Below are 15,021 nucleotides of genomic sequence, written 5' to 3'. Positions count from 1 at the left end.
TCACTCCATACACAGCTCTTACAAAAAAGAAATCACACACATCAGCAAAAGATACTTGTATAAATCACAGTGTCATAGGTATTTATCTACTTTCCCATCAGTATTTGTGGCATTATCCCTGATCAGGGTTGTAGTATCATTCAGGCACAATGCCAACTGGCATGAGTAGGAAGTCTGATTAACCATTTTTCTACCTCCTCTGCATCACACAATTGAGTGTGATAAAACATCCTCTCAGGGTACAAGGACATAAATGTGATTGCAATTAAGCAGCAGTTTCAGCTGTGAAGATTGTGAAGCTTCACTCCACTCACTTTATTCTGCAAATATGATGGCGAATTCACAGTGGATTATATGTTACAATGTTTACATCTGTAAAAAGCGGTGATGAATTTTCACCTCTTTGTTTATTCTTTTACTTAGGCTGCTACCCCTGTCATCAATTGTTAAATTACTAATAAAATGCCAGGATAACTCCCCTGCTTCTCTTCAAAATAGAGCCATGGCATTGTTTACTTGAGAAAACAGAGAAGGCCTTGGTTTAACTCTTTGAAAAACAACACCTCTGACAGTGAAACACTCCCTCAGTACAACACTGGTAAATGTCCAGAGTGGGACTTGGACCCACAAGCTTCTGACTCAGAGCTGAGAATGCTACCAACTGAGCCAATGTTACTGATAACCAAAATGCCTATTCCTGCTCTTAAGATATCATCAATAAGCAGTGTTCTCAAACATTCCCATAGTCTCTTGAGTTGACATATGAAATAAATTTAGAAAATATTGTATTTAGAACTGCAATCAAAGACACTTTTGGTTAACTCTCAACTACTTCTTATGCTCAAAAATTGTAACCTCCCACAGGACACACAAGATGTGACGCAAGTGGCATCATGTCCCCAGTGCGCGCCAGGAAGTGAGGCTGGAGCGGCGTGAACCGCTCCAACGTTGTGCTGGCCCCTTGTGTGGGCCAGAATCGCTAGTGCCCGCACCCGTTTCGCGCTGTCGTGATTGGAGAATCGCGCCAAAGACATTTGCTTCCAAGGGTTTTTGACCTAAAAGCTAACCCAACTGGAATGAAAAACATTCATCATGCCTCTTTACCTCTCTCTCCACCTTTAAGATGCTCCTTAAAACCTACCTCTTTGACCATGATTTTGCTCATCTGCCCTAATATTTCATGTGGCTGTGTCAAGTTTTGATTTATAACCCTCCTCTGAAATGTATTGGACATTTTATTATATTAAAGGCAGTATATAAAATACAAACTATTGTTAGATCTGGTAGAAAATAAAGCAAATTTCTGCTCATCACAGCTTCACCAGATTTATTTTTGCTGCTACGCTTACCTGGATACATTCAAGAAAAGCTTTGTTAAGGGTTGACCAATTCCAGTCAGGTCACCCTTTAAAAGTAACTTTATACTTCCTTCTATCTTAGGCCACAATGATACGATGGCAACTGGATAGTTGGTTCCAGAAACCTTGGATAGTAGTTTCAGGGCTTGCTGGATGTTAGAAGTGACACCAGACTTCAGGAAATCCTCAATGTGCCCAGTAATGGCATAGACGCAATCTGACCAATTCACAGAATGCAAAGCGGCAACTGTGTCATTTAACTGGACTTTGCTGCCATTTCCCAAAGAAGCAAGTTCAGAACATTGTAAAGAGAAAGACAAAATATTTGCTAAAAGTTGACTAGCCGTCGAGGCCACAAATATGCTCGGGTCCTTCTGAAGCCGGATAATCTCATCAATACAATCTGTTGGCAAAACGAGAAAGTAAATGTAATTCTTTGTTGAAATTAGAAACAGGATAATATAGCAAGTTTTCTGATAAAGTAGAAGTTCAAACAGAATGCTACCCTTCGATACTTGGTTCATTCTTCATGTAAAACAGAAGAATTACTGATATAAAGGATATAAATGGTTAAAAAAAAGTACATAAGTTGCATCTCACTGGTATTGAAAACTCTTAATGTAAATGGAATGGGTCAGCAAATTCAGTGATCTATTTGCCTAATCATAAAGCTACTAGTGACATCCCCAAATTTGGAAACTAGAAAGCACCCGACGTAAACTTTGCGGCCCTGGCAGGCCCTAAGAACAACCGGAGTCAGTGGTTTTACCCAGTAACTCAAAGTAATGAAGGCACTGTGTTTTCTGGTTGTAAATAGCCAAGTGTGTTGTATACTGGGAGGAATACAATTTCTCATTGCCATCCTAAATGGACATTCTCCAACTTTCAAGGAAAATCCCACAGCCGGACATAAAGTTTGAATTATGGCGGTTTCACATTACTGTGCGTGCCCAAGTTTTGTTAATCTGCTTAGGGGTGATCTTAATAATAATCGCTTATTGTCACAAATAGGCATCAATGAAGTTACTGTGAAAAGCCTACTTGTGATAATAAGCGATTATTATTATTATTAAGTTCACCCCCTCAGCAGATTCTTATAGATGTCCATAAAATAATGAATGGCATAGATAAGGTAGATTGTCAACACCTTTTTCCAAAGGTAGGAGAGTCGAAGACTAGAGGGCATAGGTTTAAGGTGAGAGGGGAGAGATACAAAAGGGTCAGAGGGGCATTTTTTCCACACAGAGGGTGGTGAGTGTCTGGAACGAACTGTCAGAGGCAGTAGTGGAGGTGGGTACAATTTTGTCTTTTAAAAAACATTTAGACTGTTAAATGGGAAATATGGGTATAGAGAAATATGGGCTAAATGCAGGCAATTGCGATTAGCTTAGTGGTAAAAACCGGGCGGCATTGACAGGTTGGGCCAAAGGGCCTGTTTTCATGCTGTTAAACCTCTAGGACTCTATGCGAAATCAATTCCACAATTTAAAATGGGCCAAATTCAGTAGAACCAGCAAATCCGGTTCTATAGAACTATTTTTGAAGCCGTTCCGGCGAGATGACATGACATCGGCCTGATCCAAACTTTATAAAAGATGTTGGCAATAGCACAAATAATTAGCTTTTGTGAAAATTCAGAGACAGCTATTATAAATCTGTGATACAAGACAAAATAGGTCATAGTTTACAATCTAAGTGACAAGCACAGAAAGTGAGCAGAAATAGGCAGAGACAAACAACCTCCTCAATCTGTACAGATATAAAATGAGAGAGCACAAGGAATTAATACCACATATCTTCCTGTTAAGTTTTATCCGCTATGCATCCACCTGAATTGTTTCAGTGGTCTCAATAGATATTTACAACAGAAATTGTGTGCATATTTTAGCAGAAAGCACATTTGCCTACAAAAAAGATTGGAGAGAGTTTAAGTGATTACCATATTTACAGAGAAATTGAATCACAGCTTCATGCTGCAGCATATTTTGGATCCCTAAAAGCCATCCGCATCTTACAGTTGCTTCCTCCCATGTTTCTGACCCAAGGCTTGCTGGACTCCCAAACAGACTGCTCAGAATCCCATCATTCTGGAATAACAAGGGCATTGAAATTGTAGCAACACTTTTGATGAATAAACTACAATCAAAAATGAATTACTTAATTGACCAATTCCCGCTCCCCGACAGCTCGAATATTTCTTCCGCAAATTAAAAAAATAAAAATCACCACCAAGAGAATTATAATCGGATGCTCTGTCAACATTCACCAGAAATTGAACTGAAATAGTCATATAAATACTGTGGCTGCTGCGGCGAGTAACTAATCTCCTGACTCTTCAAAGCCTATCCACCATCTACAAGGTACAAGTCAGGAGTGTGATTGAATATTCTCCACTCGCCTGGATGAGTGCAGCTCCAACAACACTCAGGAAGCTGGACACCATCCAAGACAAAGCAGCCCATTTGATAGCCCACCCTATCCACAAACATCCATTCCCTCCACAACTGACACACTGTGGCAGCATCGACAAGATGCACTGCAGGAACTCACCAAGGCTCCTTGGACAGCACTTACCAAATCCAGGGCCACTGCTATCTAAAAGGACAAGGACACCACCACTTGGAAGTTCCCCCAAGTCACTCACCATCCTGACGTGGAGATATATCACCATTCCTTCATTGCCGCTGGTCAAAATCCTGGAACTCCCTCCCTAACAGCACTGTGGGTGTACCTCATGGACTGCAGCAGTTATTGAAGAGAGCTCATCACCGCCTTCTCATGGGCAATTAGGGATGGGCAGTAAATGCCAATAACAACCACATCCCATAAATGAATTTTTAAAAAATCTTATGGAACTGACTAAATAACTCATAACTTGTAGTTATGTAGTAACATAGTACGAGTCATGACAGGAGAACACCATTCAGCATGACGTCCTTTAATTTTATGTTAATACAAAACAACAGAACATCAAGTGAACAGAGGACAAAGGAGGTTCTACTTTAGGAACTGCAAAGGAAAAAAGACCCTGATGGGAGTTATGAACAGGCCCGCTAGTAGTAGTCAAGATGTGGGGCAGGAAAAAAATCAGGAGATAGAAAAGGCATATAAGAAAGGCTATATTACCATGATCATGGGGGACTTCAATATGCAGATGGACTGGGAAAATCAGGTTGACAGTGGATCCCAAGAAAAGGAATTTGTAGAATGTCGAAGAGATGGCGTTTTGGAGCAACTTGTGACAGAGCCCACTAGGGAACAGGCAATTCTGGATTTGGTGATGTGTAATGAGGCAGACTTGATGAGGGAACTAAAGGTTGAAGGAACCCTTAGGGAGCAGTGACCACAATATGATAGAATGTACCCTGCGGTTTGAGAGGGAGAAGCTGGAATCAGATGTAACAGCATTACAATTGAATAACGGTTAATTACAAAGACATGAGGGAGGAGCTGGCCAGAGTTGATTGGAAGGAGAGCCCAACAGAGAAGACAGTGGAACGGCAATGGCAGGGGTTATTCGGGTGGCACAACAGGAATTCACCCCAAGGAGGAGGAAACATGCTAAGGGGAGGACGAGGCATCCATGGCTGACGAGGGAAGTCAAGGGCAGCATAAATGCAAAAGAAAAAGCATACAAGGTAGTGAGGATTAATGGGAAGCCAGAGGATTGGGAAGCCTTTAAAAGCGAGCAGAGGTCAACTAAAAAAGCAATAAGGGAAGAGAAGGTGAAATATGAGTATAACCTAGCTAGTAATATAAAAGAAGATAGCAAGAGTTTTTTTCAATATATAAAAGGTAAGAGTGTGGCAAGAATAGACATTGGACCACTGGAAAATGAGGCTGCAGAAGTAGTAATAAGAAACAAAGAAATAGCAGAGGATGTGAGCAGTTACTTTGCATCAGTCGTCACGGTGGAAGACACCAGTGGGATACCAGAACTTCAGGATAATCAGGGGGCAGAGGTGAGCGTAGTGGCCACCACTAAGGAGAAGATGCTGGGGAAATTGAAACGTCTGGAGGTGGATAAACCACCTGGACCGGACGGACTATACCCAAGGGTTCTAAAGGCGGTAGCTGAGGAAATTGTGGAGGCATTGGTGGTGACCTTTCAGGCATGACTGGAGGCAGGGAGGGTTCCAGAGGACTAGACAATGACTAATGTAAAAACCCTGTTTACGAAGGGAGGGAGGCAGAAGATGAGAAATTATAGACCGGTTAGCCTGACTTCAGTCATTGGTAAGATTTTAGAGTCCATTATTAAAGATGAGATTGCGGAGTACTTGGAAGTGCACGATAAAATAGGACTAAGACAACACGGCTTTGTCAAAGGAAGGTCATGTCTGACAAATCTGTTAGAATTCTTTACCTCTTTAAGGAGGTAAAAAGGAAGTGAGACAAAGGAGAACCAGTGGATGTGATCTATTTAGATTTCCAGAAGGCCTTTGACAAGGGTTAAGAGCTTATGGTGTTAATGGTATGATACTGGTATGGATAGAGGATTGGCTGACTGGCAGAAGACATCGAGTGGGATAAAGGGGTCTTTTTCAGGATGGCAACCAGTGACTAGTGGTGTGCCTCAGGGACACAAATTGGGACCACAAATTTTCACAATATACATTAACGATCTGGAAGAAGGAACTGAAGGCACTGTTGCTAAGTTTGCAGATGATACAAAGATACGCAGAGGGAAAGGTTGTATTGAGGAAGCAGAGGAGCTGCAGAAGGACTTGGACAGACTAGGAGAGTGGGCAAAGAAGTGGCAGATGGCATACAGTGTGGAAAAGTGTGAGGTTATGCATTTTGGTAGGAACGATGGAAGCATAGGCTATTTTCTAAATGTGAAAAGACTTAAGAAATCAGAACACAAAAGGACTTAGGAATTCAAGTTCACGATTCTCTTCAGGTTAACATGCACATTCAGTCGGTGGTTAGGAAGGCAAATGCAATGTTCGCATTCATGTTGAGAGGGCTACAATAAAAGAGCACAAATGTACTTCTAAGGCTGTATAAGGCTCTGGTCAGACCCCATTTGGAGTATTGTGAGCAGTTTTGGGCCACATATCTAAGGACGGATGTGCTGGCCTTGGAAAGGGTCCAGAAGTGGTTCACAAGAATGGTCCCTGGAATGAAGAACTTGTCATAGTATTTGAGGATTCTGGGTCTGTACTCGTTGGAGTTTAGAAGGATGAGGGGGGGATCTTATTGAAACTTACAGGATACTGAAAGGCCTAGATAGGGTGGTCATGGAAAGAATGTTTCTACTAGTAGGAAAAACTAGAACCCGAGGGCACAGCCTGAGACCGAAGGGACGATCCTTTAAAACTGAGATGGGGAGGAATTTTTACAGCCAGAGGGTGGTGAATCTGTGGAACTTTTAGCATCTTTAAGACAGTGATAGATAGGTTTTTGATTAATAGGAGGATCAGGGTAATGGGGAGAAGGTGGGCTGCTTTAGCTCAGTGGGCTAGACAGCTGGTTTGTAATGTAGAACAAGGCCAGCAGCGCGGGTTCAATTCCTGTATCAGCTGAGAATTCTGAATTCTCCCTCTGTGTACCCGAACAGGCGCTGGAATATGGCAGCTAGGGGCTTTTCACAGTAACTTCATTGCAGTGTTAATGTAAGTATACTTGTGACAATAAAAAACAGATTATTATTTAGAATGGAGATGAGAAACGTATCAGCCAAGATTGAATGGCGGAGCAGACTCGATGGGCCAAGTGGCCTAATTCTGCTCCTATGTCTCATATTGGAAACTACTATAACTTGTGGCTTTAGTCAAATTAAAAAGAACATACAAGTTATTGATGCAATAATGTTTGGTTCATGGCATGTTGAATTATCAATCTGTTGTGCCAGCTTACAATATCTTGTATTTATATAGTGCTGTTAACGTAAAAGGTCCCGAGACACTTCACAGGAGCATTATGAAACAAAGTTTTACACTGTACCACATGAGGAGATACCAGCGCAGATGACCAAAAGCTTAATTATAAAAGTATGTTTTTAAAAAGTGCCTTAAAAGGAGGAAAAAAAAGTAGTGAGGCAGAGGGGTTTAGGGAAGGATAGCCAGGTTTTAGGGTCTTGGCAGCTGCAAACATGGCCTTCAAAGGTGGAGCAATTAAAAATCGGATTTGGGCAAGAGACCAGAATTGAAAAAAAACTCAGCTATCTCCAAGGGTTCCAGGAAATTACAGAGACAAGAAAGGGACAAGGCCATGGAGGGATTTGAAAATAAAGATGGAAATTTTTAAAAACCAGGGGCGAGATTCTCCGACCCCCCGCCGGGTCGGAGAATCGCCGGGGGCTGGCGTGAATCCCGCCCCCGCCAGTTGCCGAAGTCTCCGGCACCGGATATTCGGCGGGGGCGGGAATCGCGTCGCGCCGGTTGGCGGCCCCCCCCGCGCGATTCTCCAGCCTGGATGGGCCGAAGTCCCGCCGCTAAAATGCCTGTCCCGCCGACGTAAATTAAACCACCTACCTTACCGGCGGGACAAGGCGGCGCGGGCGGGCGCGGGGCGATCTGGCCCCGGGGGGTGCCCCCACGGTGGCCTGGCCCGCGATCGGGGCCCACCGATCCGCGGGCGGGGCTGTGCCGTGGGGGCACTCTTTCCCTTCCGCCTCCGCCACGGTCTCCACCATGGCGGAGGCAGAAGAGACTCCCTCCACTGCGCATGCGCGGGAATGCCGTCAGCAGCCGCCGCGCTCCCGCGCATGCGCCACCCGGAGATGTCATTTCCGCGCCAGCTGGCGGGGCACCAAAGGCCTTTTCCGCCAGCTGGCGGGGCGGAAATTCGTCCGGCGCCGACCTAGCCCCTTAAGGTTGGGGCTCGGCCCCCAAAGATGCGGAGCATTCCGCACCTTTGGGGCGGCGCGATGCCCGTCTGATTTGCGCCATTTTGGGCGCCAGTCGGCGGACATCGCGCAGTTTCCGGAGAATTTTGTCCGGGGTGTTGCCTAACTGGGAGCCAAACTGGGATCCAATGTTGGTCAGCGAGTACAGGGAAGAGCGGTGAACAGGACTTGGTGTAAGTTAGGCAATTGGCAACTGAGTTCTGGATGAGCTCACGGCTCGGGATTGCTACTCATACATAGAATATGAGTGTTCATTACATTTCAAGATGTCCAGCAAATCAAAGAATAAAAACAGAAAAAGTTGGAACTACGCAGTGGGTCTGGCAGCATATGAAAAGAAAAATTAATTTTTCAAGATATGCACCCTTTGCTAAACAGAATAATATTTTGGGGTGCAAATCTCTTTTCAAGTTTAGAGAAATTTGGTCTGTATCGTCAGCATTTTCGTTTTGAATTTTAACCATTTTTTGGTGTTTCTTTCCCTTTGTACAGAAAGATGTTTTTTCTGGCCATAACATTTTAATTATGGGAACATTGCCCTAATTTAGCAGTCATAATTAATGATCACAAGCAAGCAATTCAGCATCAAATAAAATAACTTAAAAACTAATTAATTGTTTTCTAATTACTTACCTCCAACTCATGGAAATAGTTTTCTGAAGCTGCAAAGAGTCCAGTCAGCCTCATAATGAAGGAGAGGGTGCTCGGGTTAAGGTCCCTCTGCTTGGGTATATTTACAATTATATGTGTCAGGCATGGAATCCTCTGAAGAATATACAATTCAGTTTCTGAGGGGAGTCCAGAAAGAAAAGTCAATAAAATCTTACATAGATTTAATGTCTGATATTATTGCTATAGTTTGTGCCTATATGTTTAGCACAGGGCTAAATCACTGGCGTTGCAAGCAGACCAAGGCAGGCCAGCAGCACGGTTCAGATTTAATGTCTGGTATTATTGCTATAGTTTGTGCCTATATGTTTAGCACAGGGCTAAATCACTGGCTTTGCAAGCAGACCAAGGCAGGCCAGCAGCACAGTTCAATTCCCGTACCAGCCTCTCCGAACAGGCGCCGGAATGTGGCGACTAGGGGCTTTTCACAGTAACTTCATTTGAAGCCTACTTGTGACAATAAGCGATTTTTCATTTCAATGTTTCTGTATTTTAATCACTGGGACTTCTTAGCCAAGACCAATTCATAGAATCCCTACGGTGCAGGATGCCATTTGGCCCATCGAGTCTGCACCGACACTCCAAAAGAGTACCCTTCCTCGGCCCACTCGCCCACCCTATCCCCGTAACCCCACCTAACAGTTAGACACTAAGGGGAAATTTAGCATGGGCAATCCACTTAACCTGCACCTAACCTGGGCAGCATGGTAGCCAGTGGTTAGCACTGCTGCCTCACGTTGCCAGGGACCGAGTTCAATTCCGGCCTTGGGTGACTGTCTGTGTGGAGTTGGCACTTTCTCCCGGTGTCTGTGTGGGTTTCCCCGGATGTTCCGATTTCCTCCCACAGTTCAAAGATGTGCAGATTAAGTGGATTGGCCATGCTAAATTGCCCCTTAAGTGTCCAGAGATGTGAATGTTAGGTGGGGTTATGGGGATAGGGAGTGGGACTAGGCAGCGTGCTCTTTTGGCGGGTCGGTGCAGACTTGGTGAGCTGAATGGACTCCTTCTGCACTCTAGGGATTCTATGATCTTTGGACTATGCGAGGAAACTGAAGTACCCAGAGGAAACCCACACTGATACAGGGAGAATGCTAACTCCACACAGACAGTCACCCAAGGTCGGAACTGAACCCGTATCCCTGCCGCTATAAGTTGCTAACCACTGTGCCACCCACAATTCTGTGCACACACATCAATAATTGCAGATTCCACCAGGAACTGTTGGATAATGATCAGGAGTCCAAATCCGTCTGGTTTTCCTCATTCCTACCCATATAACTGAGACCAATTTTAGCACTATTCTTGCTGTGATCCACTGAATCAGCTCAGGCCGAGGTTCAAACTCAAGATGTAGTCTTATGAGTTAGCGACTCTACCTTATATCAGTTGTGCCAACAGGGGAGTCTGCCATCCGTCTAGCAGTGGCCCAATTTATTATGCCAAGGATATTCCCGAGAAAACCAAAAGTAGGGCAGCCAGGCAAATAAATGAGAATGCCAGATCGAACTATAAATCAAACAGATCCACCTTAACAGAAGTCCAAAGAGATCGATGAGCATTTTTGTCTGTGGAAATAATGTCTCGATTTCAATTCAGAATCATATGTTACTTGAAGGTGTATGGGCCAAACAGATCCTAAGAACCACCTTTCACTCAATAATTTTTTTTAAAATTTAGGAGTATCCAATTTTTTCCCCTCCCAATTAAGGGGCAATTTAGCATGGCCAATCTACCTATCCTGCACATCTTTGGGTTTGTGGGGGTTAGATCCACGTAGACATGGGGAGAATGTGAAAACGCCACACAGACATTGACCGGGGGCCGGGATCGAACCCGGGTCCTTAACGCTGTGAGGCAGCAGTGCTAACCACTGTGCCACCCACCTTTCACTCAATATGATCAGAACTCGCATTCATTTGCAATACCAACTCAATTCCTCATAGGTGCATGTCTAGCATAATTTGGAATCCTCATTTGGGAAATCCATAGGTTGGCTGTTGTGGGGACTTGGATACGTTGGTAGAGTAGAAATATTGCTGCAGCAGAATGGATGCCAATTATTTAAAAAGTACAACTGCACCATTTCCAGTGCTAATTTACCTTGATATGTAGAAAGAAATTGTATTAAAATTATACAAATCAGGTTACTTTCAAACTCAATGTTGGTCGAGTTAATTGTGTTTTTAAAAAACTGATTACAGTTACCGTTTTTTGTTATTGCTTGGAAACAATCAAGCAGCTTCTCCAGACAGGTATCATCAACAACTGACTGCCCACTGTCTCCTAATACTGCACAAACACGGGGCAAAAGCTCCACATACTCGCTTTCCATTCTCCAACTATACGAGAAATTATCTGGGGAATGAAAACAAAATGTAAATCCTCGTGCTTTTTTATAGTCTTCCAATATGCCTACCCTAGAATATTGCTAACAGCTTTAAATACGCCTCAATTATTAGCTAGTACCTGTTGAGCATATCACGCTGCAGAATACAGTAGTAGTTGCATTTTCTAAAAAGCTCACATTTAAAGACTGTTTAATCGACATTTCCATCTTTAGTATTGTAAATTATTTACTTTTTTTATAATTATGGTGATTTCTTTGCATCAATTTTGCCACAATTCAAAGTAAATATTCCAGACACTCAACAAGTATCATTTTAATTAAAACTTGTATTCATTAATAAGCTTTATAATCTGTATTATTGTCTCAAGTAGGCTTACATTAACACTGCAATGAGGTTACTGTGAAAATCCCCTAGTCGCCACACCCCGGCGCCTGTTCGGGTACACTTCAGAATATCCAATTAATCGAACAAGCATGTCTTTCGGGAAGTGTGGGAGGAAACCGGAGCACCCGGAAGAAACCCATGCAGACACAGCGAGAGTGTGCAGACTCCGCACAGTGACCCAAGCCGGGAATCGAATTTGGGACCCTGGCGCTAAAAGGGCAAAATACTGTGGATGCTGGACATTTGATATAAAAACAGAAAGAGCTGGAAATACTCGTCAGATCTGGCAACAACTGTGGAGACAGAAATTGATTTAACATGTCAGGTTGATGACAAAAGGTCACTGACCTAAAACACTGTTAACTCCACTTCTCTTTTCACATATGCTGCCAGACCTTCTGAGTATCTATATAATTTTCTGTTTTATCATAACATTCATTCATTGTTCAATTGTGCAACTAAAATAGGTGAAATGGTGAGGGCTATTGGTAGAGAACATTCAAGAATCAAATGTACCTGCAGCCAAATATAAACCATTTATGGACAATTTGTTTCAGGGGAGATCAAGGTTGGTACTGCCAATTAATTGGGAGAAACGCATGCATTCTTTAGAATTTCCAGTAGAAAAGTTACGTCCTTCTTTTAAATTTCAGAGCTTTAAAAATGTGTACATATAAAAGCACAGTCACAATGAAAACAGTTGTCAATGCAACTGCAGGCATTAAGAAAATGTCCTTAGCGTGGACACATACTTTCCAAGTTGAACAGCTAAGCAATGAGAAGTAAAAAGGAGATTTGGAGAGATAGATTTGGGAGATAACAAGGGCCAGAAACAGGTGGACATAGTGGTAGCCCAGTCAGGGGAATAGTGGGTGCAGACCCCAGCATATTTCTGCAGAAGACCTCAGATAGGATGGAGGAATGAGACTGCAAAGAAATTGAAGATAAATTGCATTAATATCCACAGGGCCAGATGAAGGCAGTGAATAAGATTCCTGTGGGGTGAGGTGGGAATCCAAGTTGCCAATATTTTAGAGGTGGAACAGTGGTTTTGTAATGGACCATCTCGACAACAAATTTAGCCTTGATGTATAGACACAGAAAAGTCCATGGTTTCAGAATATCTTTGTTCCATGTGTGCAAAAATGTTTTTGTTACACTTTTAAATTGAACATTGAAAAGGCAGACTCTATAAGACAAATATGCAATTACTATTCTGTAAAATACAAAATAGGAACTAAGAAAATCAGTTATGGATAATAAGATCTAATTGAAGGCTAATGTATCTGTCCCACTGGAAGAGAAAATTACCACCTTTTCCTTTGACAAGTAGATCATGGAAAATATGCAAAATATGCAGAAGCTCTGGTGATATCTGTGGAGGGAGAAACAGAGTTAACATTTCAGGTTGATAAGTTATCAAAAGCAAAGTTTCAAGGGGCTGTCATACATCTAAGGTAGTCGGCATGGTAGCACAGTGGTTAGCACTGTTGCTTCACAGCGCCAGGATCCCAGGTTTGATTGCTGGTTTGGGTCACTGTCTGTGCAGAGTCTGCAGGTCCTCCCCGTGTCTGATGGGTTTCCTCCGGGTGCTCCGGTTTCCTCCCACAAAGATGCACAGGTTAGGTGGATTAGCCATGATACATTGCCGAGTGTCCCACAAGGTTAGGTGGGGTTACAAGGGTAGGGTGGAGGTGTGGGTTTAAGTAGGGTGCTCTTTCCAAGGGCCGGTGCAGACACGGTGAGCCAAATGGCCTCCTTCTGCACTGTAAATTCTATGAGTCACTATTAAATCTAATAGGGAGAGTGGGTAGAATAGGAGAACTCCATTCAAAGAATACTTGAGGCGATTGGCATGGATGGATTTAAAGGCAAGTTGGTTAAGGAGGAAGAAATTAAATAGATTACAGAAAAATATACTGGTGGCGTTGGGGTAAAGGAGGGAGGGGAGCTGGTGCGGAGCATAAACACACAGGCCGGCAGGGCCCAACAGTCTGTTTCTGTACTGTACAACCTGGATCAGTCCATGTTAATAAAACACATTGCAAAGTAAAACGGCAGACACTGTCCTGAGGTGCCCAGCCCCACTGTCAGAGCTGGAGGACGAGTAAACTCCAGCCTCCCGCTCCACCACAACAACTGCTGCTGCTGCCATAAAATGACAAGAGGTTTTATTTTTTTTAAAAATAACGTTTGGTTAACAATGTCTGCAGTGGAGAGCGTGTGAACGAAAACAGTAACAGAGCACAACCTACCACGTCTGCCTCACTCGACAACCCGGGGCTGGGGGTCGGCCCGACTGCACTAAAGCTGACCCAAAGGGGGAGTGGTGGAATGCCCCACACAAACCCTCAACAATCGCATCAATATTCTGTCAGAAATCAGCTCATGCAATACGAGAGCATAACCATCTATCTCTGGAAGGGGTAACAGTTTCACAGTCATCATTTCACTCTAAATCCTGGCTTGAAGCGAACGAATCACCCCTCTGGATGATTTGGAAGAGGCCAGCCAGCTGGGTCTGCGACTCGCGCGCGCGCGCGCTGTCCCTCCTCCCGCCCCCTCAGCCCGTTCGGAGGCGCGCAGAGATCCCCAAGTTCGCGCGCAGTGGTTCCCAGGTTCGCGCGCACGCCCCCCGGCCACGCGCGCCCTCCCGGCCACGCCCCCTCTCGGCCACGCCCCCCTCTCCCGGACACGCGCACGCCCCCCTCCCCCTTCCCCCTTCCCCTCTCCCTTCCGCCCCGGGGCCCGCGCACGCCCTCCCCTGGAGACGCACGCGCCCGGCTCGCTCGCTCTTTCTTTTTCCTGCCGCCGAGCGAGAGGAGAATGAAGGAGACGAGCGACGACGAGGCCCGGGAGGCTGAGGATGAGGTGGCAGAGTTGGAGGAACCGGAGGAAGGCTTCAGCGACCCTGAAGATTTCGTGGACGACATCTCGGATGAAGGTAAAGGGAAGAGAATAAAACGATGGGGTCGAGTTGTATTCTGTTGGCGGGGCAGGGGGAAGCAACCGGCGGCAGCAGTTCAGAGACTGAGTCCATGTGCGTTTGGGAGTGATTGGAGCCTGCGGCCTAGCCTGGGCCCGGAGCCGGCTTCAGGGAGCCGGGTACAGCAGACAAGACAGGCAGGCAAGCCGGCCTGAGATTGGACTTATTGATCTGGGCCACACCGTTCATGCAGAGTGACAATTATTATTACTATAGATTAGATATTTTATGCTAGAGCAAGAAAAGCTGTTTAATATTTTTAGAATAACATGCACAGGGCAATGTAAGTTAATGCTGTCTGATACATGATTTAATCAGGGTGACAATTATATAGATTTTTCCCCCATTTAAACCAGGGAAGGCGAGATTTTCTTTACCAGTTTTGTTGTAAATATGATTCAATTCATTTCAAATCACCAACCT

General features: G+C 44.3%; 2 protein-coding genes across 4 annotated transcripts in view; one reads left to right on the top strand and one right to left on the bottom strand.

The window, feature by feature from the left end:
- brat1 (BRCA1-associated ATM activator 1) overlaps positions 1-14,037 on the bottom strand; it is a 59,351-nt gene extending 45,314 nt beyond the window's left edge. The window contains exons 1-6 of one of the 3 annotated variants that reach the window (XM_072480847.1): positions 13,868-14,037; positions 12,927-12,987; positions 11,086-11,235; positions 8,845-8,999; positions 3,298-3,445; positions 1,350-1,761 (exon numbers count right to left, since the gene is read on the bottom strand). In XM_072480847.1, the coding sequence (XP_072336948.1) occupies positions 1,350-1,761; positions 3,298-3,445; positions 8,845-8,999; positions 11,086-11,212 (842 nt within the window). In that variant the 5' untranslated portion in view covers positions 11,213-11,235; positions 12,927-12,987; positions 13,868-14,037. Of the gene's footprint in view, positions 1-1,349; positions 1,762-3,297; positions 3,446-8,844; positions 9,000-10,256; positions 10,382-11,085; positions 11,236-12,926; positions 13,773-13,867 lie in introns of those variants that run through there. The other 2 variants (XM_072480846.1, XM_072480848.1) reach the window with 2 other exon arrangements.
- Positions 14,038-14,378: 341 nt separating this feature from the next.
- The window catches only part of LOC140394049 (eukaryotic translation initiation factor 3 subunit B), a 49,305-nt gene continuing 48,662 nt past the window's right edge, over positions 14,379-15,021 (top strand). Inside the window, exon 1 of the mRNA XM_072480845.1 lies at positions 14,379-14,556. Within this exon, the coding sequence (XP_072336946.1) occupies positions 14,439-14,556 (118 nt within the window). The 5' untranslated portion in view covers positions 14,379-14,438. The remainder of the gene's footprint in view (positions 14,557-15,021) is intronic.

This window comes from Scyliorhinus torazame, chromosome 17 (assembly GCF_047496885.1).
Source record: "Scyliorhinus torazame isolate Kashiwa2021f chromosome 17, sScyTor2.1, whole genome shotgun sequence".
In the NCBI taxonomy this organism is placed as follows: domain Eukaryota; kingdom Metazoa; phylum Chordata; class Chondrichthyes; order Carcharhiniformes; family Scyliorhinidae; genus Scyliorhinus; species Scyliorhinus torazame.
The sequence above is the reverse complement of the archived record's forward strand: the minus strand, read 5'-3'. Positions and strand labels throughout refer to the sequence as shown.